Source organism: Schistocerca serialis, chromosome 5, assembly GCF_023864345.2.
Source record: "Schistocerca serialis cubense isolate TAMUIC-IGC-003099 chromosome 5, iqSchSeri2.2, whole genome shotgun sequence".
Taxonomy (NCBI): Eukaryota; Metazoa; Arthropoda; class Insecta; order Orthoptera; family Acrididae; genus Schistocerca; species Schistocerca serialis.
The window spans coordinates 155,188,379-155,200,382 of record NC_064642.1 but is presented as its reverse complement, the minus strand read 5'-3'; the positions used below and the strand labels follow the sequence as shown (position 1 = coordinate 155,200,382).

The window sequence follows — 12,004 nt, the reverse complement described above, 5'->3', positions numbered from 1 at the left end:
ATGTGTCACCTCCAGCCCACCCAACCACTCTTTGCATGGGTATTTCACTCGGGTATAGTAACACGGCTAGACTATGTATCAGTGCTGGGAAAGCTTATTGCACAAGAAACTGAAACTTAAATTGCTCTCCCTCGTCGTTCGTTTGGTCCAGCGGCGCTTGTAAACCTCGGGGGCTCCGGGCGGAGGTCGACACGGGACGGCAGTCGTGGAGATGGCGGTGCGAGTGTTTAGTTTAGCCGGCGGCTAGCTGAGCTGCCACCGCTGCGTCGGCTACCTGTTCGGTCCCGCGTGCGCTAGTTGCGGTCGGTGCCGCGAGAGCGCACCCCAGGCGGCAGGTGGGCGGAGCCGGTATGACAGGTAGGGAGGCAGTGACGCGGCCGCTCTCAGTGCTGCGGCGACGCGCGGACGAGCGTGATCTCGTGTGTGGTGTGTGTTTGTGGAGTACGTGAGCGCGGTGCGCGTGTGCGGCGGGATATGTGCGCCGAGACATGAGCAACACGTCGTCCCTGCGGCGGCCCGCCTCCGGGCTCAGCATCAGCGTCCTCGGTACGGAACCTCTCTCTCACCACATTCTGTCGTTAACTGTGAAGTGCCGTTGTTAGTCATATACTCAACTGCAAAACAACTATCTGAATATGGAACAAGAATTAACTACGCTCGCCCATGATCGCGTTGTGTGCATGTGCATCCGTTATTGATTATTTCTCACGTTTTCGACTAGGCTTGTCGGGTATCGAAAGGGAGACCTTAACGGTGAACGGCTTGTCTGGCGGGAATGCCAAATGCGCAGGGGCAAGGATACGTTCAACACAGTAGCCCCACGTTTTCGTGAAATCAGTTAGGACTGACACCTGCACAATGTTTTGTACCGGTACTCCAGATTTATCAGTGAGTGATGGTCTGGAATTCTACTTTCCATTCAAAATTCCATCTGTATCTCTTTATTCAAGGCGTTTGTTTGTGTTTTTATTTCGCCTTCTCCAGAGACCGCCGTGCGTTTATAGTGCGTGTGTGAATAATAGATTGAGATGGCAGGATGATTAACACTCTGACGTGGGTTTAGACTCCATTACGGCTGCCATGCATAAAGCTTTATTTTTCTGCCCATCTCATCTCATCTCATATCTTACCTGTCGTCCGTACTGTGTGTTCTCATTTATCTAGACTTTTTGGTGTGTGTGTTTTTGTGTGTGTGTGTGTGTGTGTGTGTGTGTGTGTGTTCACATGGTTCACATGGCTCTAAGCACTATGGGACTTAACATCTGAGTTCCCTAGACTTAGAACTAATTAAACCTAACTAACCTGGCACCACACATCCATGCCCGAGGCAGGATTCGAACCTGCGACCGTAGCAGCCGCGTGGTTCCGGACTGAAGCGCATAGAACCGCTCGGCCACAGCGGCCGGCTGTGTGTGTGTTTGTTTCTTTTAGCGGGAGGTAGAGAGACTGAGAGGGGGGGGGGGGGGGAGGGTTAAGGAAGCAGGTGGGCGAGCTAAAACCAGAATGGCACCTTGTGATTGTTTCGTGCATCGGAGTGAGCTGTGTAACAACAGACCAACGTACTACTACAGTGTTTCAGACGACGATTTCTTTAACACTATTTTCGTGCAAGTTATGAGGCTACCATAAGTCATGACTTTCTTAGGTCTATGCGCAGGGATTCCCTTACTTACCGCCTCAGTCTGTTGTTTATCTTCTGTTACTGTACAGGCAACTTCGTCGCCTAATTCTTGATATGGTAAGCTACTGTTCCGATTTTCCTGTAACCCATATGAAATGATGTGTAATTGAATATAAGAGTTATTGACCGTTCTGTGGTAGTACTCCAGAGTAAAGAATGGGCCGTTAAGAACATAGCTTCTCGTCGACGTCGGCATTACTAGAGTCAGATGACGAGCTTGCCCGAAAGAGAAAAAGAGAAATTCGCCTGATCTCGAAAATTATGAGAAACCGATAGTAGGGTAACGCTCTAAGGATTAGGATCCTCATTCTTTCCTAATACTGCACCAACTCTCTCCGTCTCTGCCAGCATTCTTAGTGATCACTACATGAGCTTACATTCTCTTTTTCCTGAAGTCTAAAACTGATTTCATTACACAAAATGTCGTTTACCGTATCGTCCAGGGTGTGGTATCGTCTCACTGCCATTGCCGGATCCAGTTATAAAAAAATTACTGTAATGATAAAACACCGAAGTTCGCGTGTTATTTGCTCTTTTGTATTACTAATTTCACTTTGTTAACAAGAACATCATCAGATATTAATCGCGCTGATGGCAACATGTTTAATGCTCATCGCCATTGTCAGACGCTAAGTGGTTTAAGCTGGATATGCCGTGTTTACTGCAATCCATTGGCTGGGCGTATAAGTAATAAAAAAGGAAATAATGCGCCACCAGCAGCGGTTTGTCTTCACGTTAACTGTTAACGGTCGCCGCGTCCCGTGCAGACGATGCATCCGTTCGCCCACGCAGTTATACAAAGCTTCCCTGTCTTGCGTGTTCCATTAGTACGACTGTTTTCGTCGTGGAACTGATGTACACAAGAATTTTAGAGGCAATTCGTACGCTCTGATAGATGTCAATAATATCTTTTACTCGTATTCTAGACGACTGTCCTGATAAGTTAAAAATAGGACGATGGCTGTCGCAATACTTATTAACGTGCACTTTCAGGATTTCAGTTACTGACAGTCCTTGCTATGGCGCTTTTTGCCTGACGAACCACTATTTCACCTCTTGCGATACAGCTGGTAGAAACTAACGAATGTATCGTGTAACTATTGTAGAGACCAGGAAGGGATTCCCGGAGATACGCGCTTGCTCGTTTCCACTGGCTGCCGGCGCCGTGCAGACAAAAGAAGTGCAGCGGAAATTAATTGTTAGCACACTGCAAAGCTTCCTGGCAGTGTTCAGCCTCTGTTACGAGACCGTAATGTACACAGTCGCGGAAGTCCGTACACTGCATTGCGATGCGTATCTGTAATACAGCCGACAATGATGCTACGCTGCTCCTAGAAGAGAACACACATCCTATGCTCACAAGTCTAAAGTTCACGCGCACCGCTGACGCAAGTATCCTTGGATGTGCTGCGCTATCCATCTCGTCTTACGATTTATGGTTGCATAAGGTCTTTGAGGAATGTGAATGGTAGTCAGTGCCTAGGCATAGTATGCACAAATTCTTTGCCGGAGTTAACTTGTCTGATGAGAGAGGAAGGTAAGAAAATTTCTTATTTATTTTCTGTCCCTAGGACTAACGCCTTACTCGGCTGCATTGCAGGGGTATCTATCTCTTCGAAAGATTCGAATTTTGGAACAAACACATTGACTCGTTATCGTTCCTTTGACCATAGATGTGGTAAAACTTGCAATGTCTGGTGTGATCTACTTGGTTGAAAGTAGTGTAAACGACAGTGCCCCTAAATAAAGCGTGAAGAGGGGATGGAGGTCCCTCCATCACACGCACCCTAATTGTGGATGTCGAAGTAGACATGTGATGTCGAACCAATAATCACTGCATATAATCGAAGTATTTATCTCCTCATTAGCGGCTTCTCCTGCTGCATGTTCATTTTGTCATATATATGGCCTGTGGAACTATTCTAACGCGTACCCCTTCTATTACTAGACTTAAAATGCATAAGGAGTGAGTTGTTATTCACAAATTCTCTAGCCACAGCATTTAATCTGTGTTTATTTTTAGTGTTGTGTATGAAAATTATGCTTCGTGATAGGAAACTGTGAGCTGTAATTACTCCTCACAATTTTTGGTTTGTGGAAACCACATTCACTACCGTACTGTGCCTAACTAAGTATATGGCGTTAGTTCGGTTTTATACTTTTTAGCGCCGACGATGTATCCCATGTACTGTGCACTTGATACAGAGTAGACAATTTAAAATAGGTGGTACTGCTAAATAAAGAACTAACTCGAAATTACACCATGATAGATTGAAGCAATGTCGAATTTAATCGTTCGCCTGGTAGTATGGTTACGCTCAGCAGAACGTTTTCCTTTTTTCGAAAATATTGTACATAAACCGTTGTATCATTGTCAAAAACATTTGTATATATCACTAGATATTATGGAAGTTCAGGCTCGCGTGTTGTCCCAAGTACGAATCTTTTTAATGCCCAAACACGTTGCAGCACGTTTGTGTCATTATCAGAGAGTACTTTTAATCTGTACGAAAAGCATCTTATTTGTGTTATGATGATTACCTTATCCTCTAGAATGTTGGGTTCTGTAGCACCTTCTTTACATTGTTATAAAACTTTCCATCTCTAACAAAATGAGGTTATTGTGAGATTGGTGAATTACCAAATCACTTTACAGGTAAACGTAATTTTGTTTCACGAAAACCAAACGATGATGAATTCAACAGAACTGAAGGAACAAAGGTTTCACTTTTTCATGTCTTTTGCCAGTCTCGTAATCTATACTTGCTTCCTTCAGTAAACATCGTCAATAACGCTGTAGCAATAATCTGACACATTCCACCCCCCCCCCCCCTTTTCTGCTGGTCCTTCCAGTGACCAGGTAATTAATAATAAATTACGCAGTCAGCAGTAGCTTACTCCTCATGAATCGCTAGATTAGACCCTGTGAGTGCTGATTCTAATTACAACAAAGCAAACTTCTATCATTAAACAAGGAAGGCAGTCTGATTGTAGTGGTTACACGACTAACAATGAGACCAGGAGTTCCTTATATATTTCTGTAATAAGAGTATTCTATTACCTCAGTTGTCCAAGTGGATTATGTAATTAGAACGATAAAGTCAGCAGCGAGGTGCAAACAGTGGCAATAATAGTCTCCTGTGACGATTCTTGGCGAAGAGGGTGTCACCCAAAAGTGACAGCTCGCACACCGACTCTTGTAAATGTATGTTGCCCTTCATGAATATCATCTTCCGCGTGACGTTCAAACTTTCATAAGAGGCCTATCTTGTTTTTGACTTGTCGAAATCTTCTCTTAGTGTTAATAAATAGCTACGCAGGATCCTCAGCCTTCTCCATGCCATAAAAACGATGCAGAAAAGACATTACATGACGTAAGCAGTCCACCATACTGCATGATTTTTCTGGCTAGCAGTCCGATTCCCCAAACTGGATAACCCGCTATCTGTGGTGTATTTTCGTTACACGTTATGTAAGATGAACTGACAAGCATGAGTCAAAACTGTGGCTGGCGCTACTCTAGATTATCGATAGGATTATCTAAGACGAGTTCTGTCGCGCAGCTTCGTTGAAGTTGCGCAATGAGAACTGTCTGTTAGCGAGAAAGGGACCTATCTTTCCTGTGCAACTCGGCGGTGAAGTGGAAATAATGCACTAGCCTATTCTTTGCTGTTGCCGCAAAATTTTACAGTTTCTTGGTAAAACACGCGGTTTGATAGCAGTATCTCCTGTATCTCACTGACACATTGTACTCGATTCTACAGCCACCTACCTTTCGAGGATATTTTGTGTTTAAAGCCCCGACAACAGCAAAGTTACTCCACACGCAGTATAAACTCGGTTTTGAATAGAATGTTCCGTGTATTCGATCGCGACCTTGGCAAAGGAACAGTACAAGCATAGGATGGGTAGTACACGAACACTGCCTTATCGAAAACTGGTTATAACAAGAGTCGGATTAGAATCGCTTCGTCCTGTTGCTAACCGTGTCATGTCTTACGTGTAACTGTTTAATAGTAGTAGCTTGTCACACTTTAAGTGTTACATGTAGGGACGTCTCGCGTTGTGACCACGGAAGGGAAGGAAGAGGGCGCAGCCTGGTGTTATATCTTATGGATAGTTCGAGAAGGGGCGGTGGCCGCTGCATTTTATTTTCACATTCGACGGAAGGATCACCACTAATGGTCTCAGATGAGATCGTTCTGTTAGAGAATGCGGAGAGACCTAAGATCCGAACGCGGACATCGGCGCATAGGCTAGTGATCGGAAACTGTATGACATCATACTTTCTACACCAAAATAATGTTGATTGCAAGACTCGAACCACTTACTCACATTTTGATTGACATAGTACTTGCGTCCACTACAGAACTCAGCGGTGGACGCCGGTATAGTTGTTATATTAACAATCACAATTGTACTGTGTTTCCTGTTGTGTGGGTTTATCTCTCATAACAATCCTACTGTTTGACTCTCAGTCCATGTTGTGCTGCATTCGGTATTGCAGTGCACTGTTCCTATTAAGCAAGATTTTTTATCGTTCCCCTGACCTGGCTCACTGAGTTTTCCAGTGGATATCAGGAGATAACTGACTCGGTCTCTCGGTGAAGGAAACAGTTCTGTATGACTCACGACCACGGGGTAATTCAGTGTTGTACCTATCGTCTGCGTGACAGACGAGCTCAAGGTGGGTACGGCACTACCTGCCAGTGCCTTTGATCGCTGCAGTATCATCGGAACCAGGCACATGTACCATTCGTCTAAAGTCTCGCAATCATTAGACTTTTTACATATCACTGAGTCAAGGATGTGCCAAAGACTACGACGATGTGGGCACTGAGGTTAACAATGTACCCCCAGTTGTAGCATCAGTATAGAAAGACCTCAGCGCAAAAGCCCAGTTGTTGATTCAATGCGTCAGTGCTGGATAACATATATTAGTACCCATACCATCAAGAACAAGCATATGTCCACGTGGTACGCACCTGAAACTCCTTGTGCCAAAGCAGATAAAACAGAACGTGGCTTGCTATCAGGGCTTAGCACGAGCACAGCAACATCGTCTTTGGAGATGGAAAGTGTCTTGGATCAAGAAATACGGTTTACAGCCAAAGACATATCAAGGCAGTGTCTAAAATACTCTTGCAAGAGGGTTGACACAAACTTGTTTCTTTCTTCCAAGAAGTAGGGCGCGCTCTTTGAGATGCGACCAAGTGCTGACTCGCGGTCCTTTTCAGTCAAATACCAATGGGGATGGTAGTGGGGCCGATGGGATTACAATTTGGTAAAAAATGGGAAAGGTTTACTAGTTCCAGGATTTGTCTTACAATCAAGGGAAATCTTTCGAAAACCTTGGCCAGAATCAGTGTAATGGATCTATTTTTAATTTATTTCTTGGACAATGTTGACCATTAGTCCAGACAAAAATCAAGTAGATGTGAGTTCAGTCTGGTGGTGACATAAGGATTGGAACGCTAACGACTGTATGCAAACCTGCGCCGATGTGCTGCAAGCTCTGCTGAGAATGGCTTGACAGAAAATACGTTTTCAAGTTTTCTACAGTTCAGTCCAGTTGGTCTCTATGAATACATGACTGTAGGCATATTCCCTAATTCGACCCCACTCTTTCCAGAGAGTGGTAGACCCACAAAAGTTATCACCCAGGTAGTCGCGAACAGTAATACTCCTGCAACACTACGTTGGATGCTACCCTTACAGTGCAACATATTCCAGTAGTATTAAAAGTTTCTCATACTTGCCTAAGAATACCAAACAACAGCAAAGTTTGCCGGCCGGAGTGGCCGTGCGGTTCCAGGCGCTACAGTCTGGAGCCAAACGACCGCTACGGTCGCACGTTCGAATCCTGCCTCAGGCTTGGATGTGTGTGATGTCCTTAGGTTAGTTAGGTTTAAGTAGTTCTAAGTTCTAGGGGACTGATGACCTCAGATGTTAAGTCCCATAAAAAAAAACCAGCAAAGTTTAATACTTCATTGTACAGCAGATGTTGAACGTCAACGGTTGTATTCAGTTGCTCTTTCACAGAAAGAATTCTCTGCGAAGACACAGGCGTTTCGTTGTAGTTGGCGTATTGCGCGTTAACATCGGACGTACGGCACGTACAAAGTAATAACGCGTAAGCCGCATAATACTCAGGCTATGTGTGGACAGCCGAAGAGGCTCTTTAATACCCTGAGGCCTCCCGCTGAGGCACCTATCCCGCATTCTGAAGAGACGGGCGGCAAGCAATCCGAGGGTACAATTTTTTTGTACTTTCATCTTGCATCAGCGCCATGCTGAGATTTCGTTGAGAGTGCACTTCTGGTTTCTTTTAGCAGACTCGATAACACTGCATGGACGTGTGTTGCTTCTGTGTGTGTGTGTGTGTGTGTGTGTGTGTGTGTCTTGGAGGAAGAGGAGAAGGTGGGAGAGGAAGCTGTGAAAATTTTATTGCTTCGATTCAAAATCCCGCAGACAGAAACAAGAGAAGCTGCCTAGGCTTACAATAATACGCGTAAGAATCAGACATACATTTGTATCGAGAATTATTCTGAATGGTGCGAAAGTTGGCCGTTGACCCTAAATAACGAAAAGTGTGAGGTCATCCACATTACTGCTAAAAGGAATCCGTTAAACTTCGGTTACACGATAAATCAGTCAAATATAAAGGCCGTAAAATCAACTAAATACCTAGGAATTACAGTTAGGAACAACTTAAATTGGAAAGAACACACAGAAAATGTCGTTAGGGAGGCTAACCAAAGACTGCGTTTTATTGGCAGGACACTTAGAAAATTATCAGATCTACTAAGGAGACTGCCTACACTACGATTGTCCGTCATCTATTAGAATACTGCTTCGCGCTATGGAATCCTTACCAGATAGGACTGACGGAGTACATCGAAAAAGTTCAAAGACGGGCAGCACGTTTTGTATTATCACAAAATATGGGAGTGTGTGTGATACAGGATTTGGGCTGGACATCATAAAAAGGAAGGCGTTTCTCGTAGCGACGGAGTCTTCTCAGGAAATCCCAATCACCAACTTTCTCCTCCGAATGCGAAAATATTTTGTTGACACCGACCTACATAGGGACAAACGATCACCACGATAAAATAAGGGATATCAGAGCTGGTACGGAAAGAAGTAGGTGTTCGTTCTTTGCGCGCGCTATACGAGATTGGAATAATAGAGAACTGTGAAGGTGGTTCGATGAACCCTCTGCCAGGCAGTTAAATGTGATTTGCAGAGTATCCATGTAGATGTATTCAGACGTTCGATTGTCCTAATTGGAAAGAGCCATAGCAAACACTATTCTTAATGATGAAACCAACAATTCACCGTGGGTGCATCTTGAGGAGTAGTTTGAGAGGGATAGCGTCAAGAGATTGTGGTGGAAGAGAAGCACAGTTTATGCTAGCAGAAGCTGCAGCTTTCTGCACACAGGCCGTACCGTGTACTGAGAAAGCAGTGTCACGTGTGTATACACTCATTCATGGCAGCTTTTGACAGCTTCTCCAACGGACACAACACAGTGGAGAGAAAGGGAATCTCTGTTATGAATTTTCCTGGTGTTTACCGCGCCATTTTTTCTATTTCGGCTTCTACAGTAGTTGTGTACCAGCCTGTAGAATGTGTCACATTTCGCAGCCTTTTATCTCTCACAACAAAAACTATAATTTTGTTCTTAAGCAGCATTACAGGTTATTGAAGGTTTGTCGTACTGTCAAATAGAGAAACCTACGGTAACTGAATGAAGTATCTTTGTCTACCATTGCACCTTTTTGACAACTATTAAAGGGTTCCTATAAATTATATAGATCTCTAGTACTCGAACGAAACATCTATTTGTTTAAAAAAGGGTGGTATTTCAGAGCTGTAAAAGACATTCCAGTGTGATGGATACCAACCATCCCCATGCGTTTAAAAGTCGAACAAGTCCGAGGTCTGCGAATTATTCTCAATGAAGCTACATTAAGCGTAATATTCGCGACATACTTTAGTACCCTATGTCTTCGCTCCCGTCACTGTATTCATTCTGACTCCTATTTACAGCGATATGTCCACTTGCAATTTATTATTGAGGTTGTTACGTAGACGTGGTTAGAATTTTCTTTACCATGGTCAAGCTGCACTGCAGTTGTAGTTAACATCGTCAGTAATTTATAATACTAACGTAATGTGGATAGCTCTGTGGATCCCGCGGTCTTCGATACACCTGAAATTACCACACCCTTGTGGAAGTTTCTGCGCATTACCCTCTCATTGATCCACCCATTACATTAAGATATTTTGAGTAAAAATCTTTTTGGCGTGTGACTAGGCGTGAAATATTCCAACATTTCAGACAGTTTTGCCAATGACACATCAGGGTGACGAGATATTATATACAATTGAGACTTTTATTGAAACTAGTACAAGACGTGGGAGCCTGTGTCCTGAGGTTAAAATTTGGAGCGGAGCTGGGAATCGAAACCGGTTGTGTGCCCTTCGCGGGTAGTGGAGAAATCCGAGCATTCCTTGCTACATACTTCAAAAGGTTCCTTGCTGGTCGTGAAAAGGTAGAGCCCAGCGTTTGATTCCCATTCTGAAATACAGATTTGTCAGTCATGTGGATCAGCTTCGACCATCTCAGCGCCCAAAGAGTTGAAGTAACAAGCCATCGATGATAGTATGTAAAATATTTATTAACCTTAGGATTGTAAATCCGCTTTTCATGCGTTTTAGAACTCATTGCATCTTACACAGTATTAATCGGATTATTATTGCTACTTTAATACGTATTACGTTATTTGGATTTTTCGCCTCTTATTAAGAGCAGGCTGTAGCGTTCTGTCTCCAGATTTGTGCATAACCTGGTGACGATCGGTTTCAAGTTGAAAGCAGTTGTGCAGTAAGGATTATGTCGCTTAAACTGCTGAGTTATATACTGATCACATTAAACCATCTGTACCTAATTATTTAATCCACACTGTGGTCGAACGCTGACATTTGGGGCAATACATGGCGTATGTGTCCGCTCTTACATTTAGACTGCCTGCACAATCGGGACGTAATTTTGCAGTCTGCTTCCGGCATGGCTCAGGAGGTGCTATCAGAAAAAGAGCAGTTCAACTCCCTTTCATTTCATAATCACATAGGTTATCTGCAATCTCTGAAAGTCATTTTATTTGAATGGTGGTATACCAAGTTCAGCATGTTCAGGCTGATTAGCTCTAACATCCTTGCCATCTGAATTAGCATTCCGTCTGTAGTGATTTCGAAGTTTACGTGATTTTGAACGCTAACCTTACTTTCCACCTACACCACCATTAATGAACAGTGCCAAGAGCGCCATCATTCTGCATCAACGAGTACACACTTTTCGCAACGCAGTCTGCGGCTGACACAATTTAGCTGCGGCCTGAAGTAATTTTGCTCTGTCGTCAGCATAAATACCAGCAGCCACATTTCACCGTTGTGACTTTACAGCTGCATACATACCCTAGCAATGTGCATTGTTAGGAGCACTTTCCATGAAACAAGTTTTTAAGGTACACTTATTTTCCATTTACAAGTTCTACACGATAAGATCGATTGCTTGTATGTCTCCGCGAGTGCTGTTGCACAAACATCTCCCGTTCTGTGCAACAGTAGTACGTACTTACGGAGCCGAAGAGTGTTCAGGACTCTCTTGCCGAAAACTTGAAACGGGGATCCTCTAAGTAGCTATTTTCGAGGAATTATTTCCTCTATGGAGTCTAGGAGCTGAATTTCTATAACGCTGCGAGACAAACGTTCCTGTAGGCATTCGCGCAGCCCGTCTTTGAATATTATCCATAGTCCTACCTCGTAGGAATCCTACACATTTGAATAGTATAGGCTGCAACAGTGCTTTCCTACAACGAAGTCTATGCCACGTCTCCATTCACCAGCAGGTACATCCATGAATGACTGGTAGCATCTGTACATGAAATGTATTTGCTGTTCCGAATACAACAACCATCGGGGAATGAGGACAATAAAAATTTGTGTCGGGCCAGGACTCGAACCCAGATTAAACGCTTTACGCGAGAGGTCTCTCTAGTCGCTTCGGCTATCCGTGCACGATACTTGGTCAGACAAAATCTTCCATACGTCATCATTCCTGCGCACGACATGTACTCGTACACACGTTATGTAATTCCCGTACAGGGCACAACATTTTAAATGGAAGTTGCTGCCTGGTGTCGGTGGGTAAATACAATACTGCAGTGCCTGTGTCATTAAGAAAAACAAGGTAATATTCCTTCGTACACTGATGCTTGGCCGACCGTATTGGCCGTGCGGTTCTAGGCGCTGCAGTCT

General features: G+C 44.0%; 1 protein-coding gene across 4 annotated transcripts in view; it reads left to right on the top strand.

Moving 5' to 3' along the window:
* The window catches only part of LOC126480876 (protein TANC2), a 655,944-nt gene that overhangs the window by 416,879 nt on the left and 227,061 nt on the right, over nt 1–12,004 (top strand). The window contains exon 1 of one of the 4 annotated variants that reach the window (XM_050104257.1): nt 395–546. The exons of the other annotated variants lie outside the window; for them this stretch is intronic. Coding sequence (XP_049960214.1) covers nt 489–546 — 58 coding nt within the window. The 5' untranslated portion in view covers nt 395–488. Of the gene's footprint in view, nt 1–394; nt 547–12,004 lie in introns of those variants that run through there. 4 annotated transcript variants of the gene reach the window in all.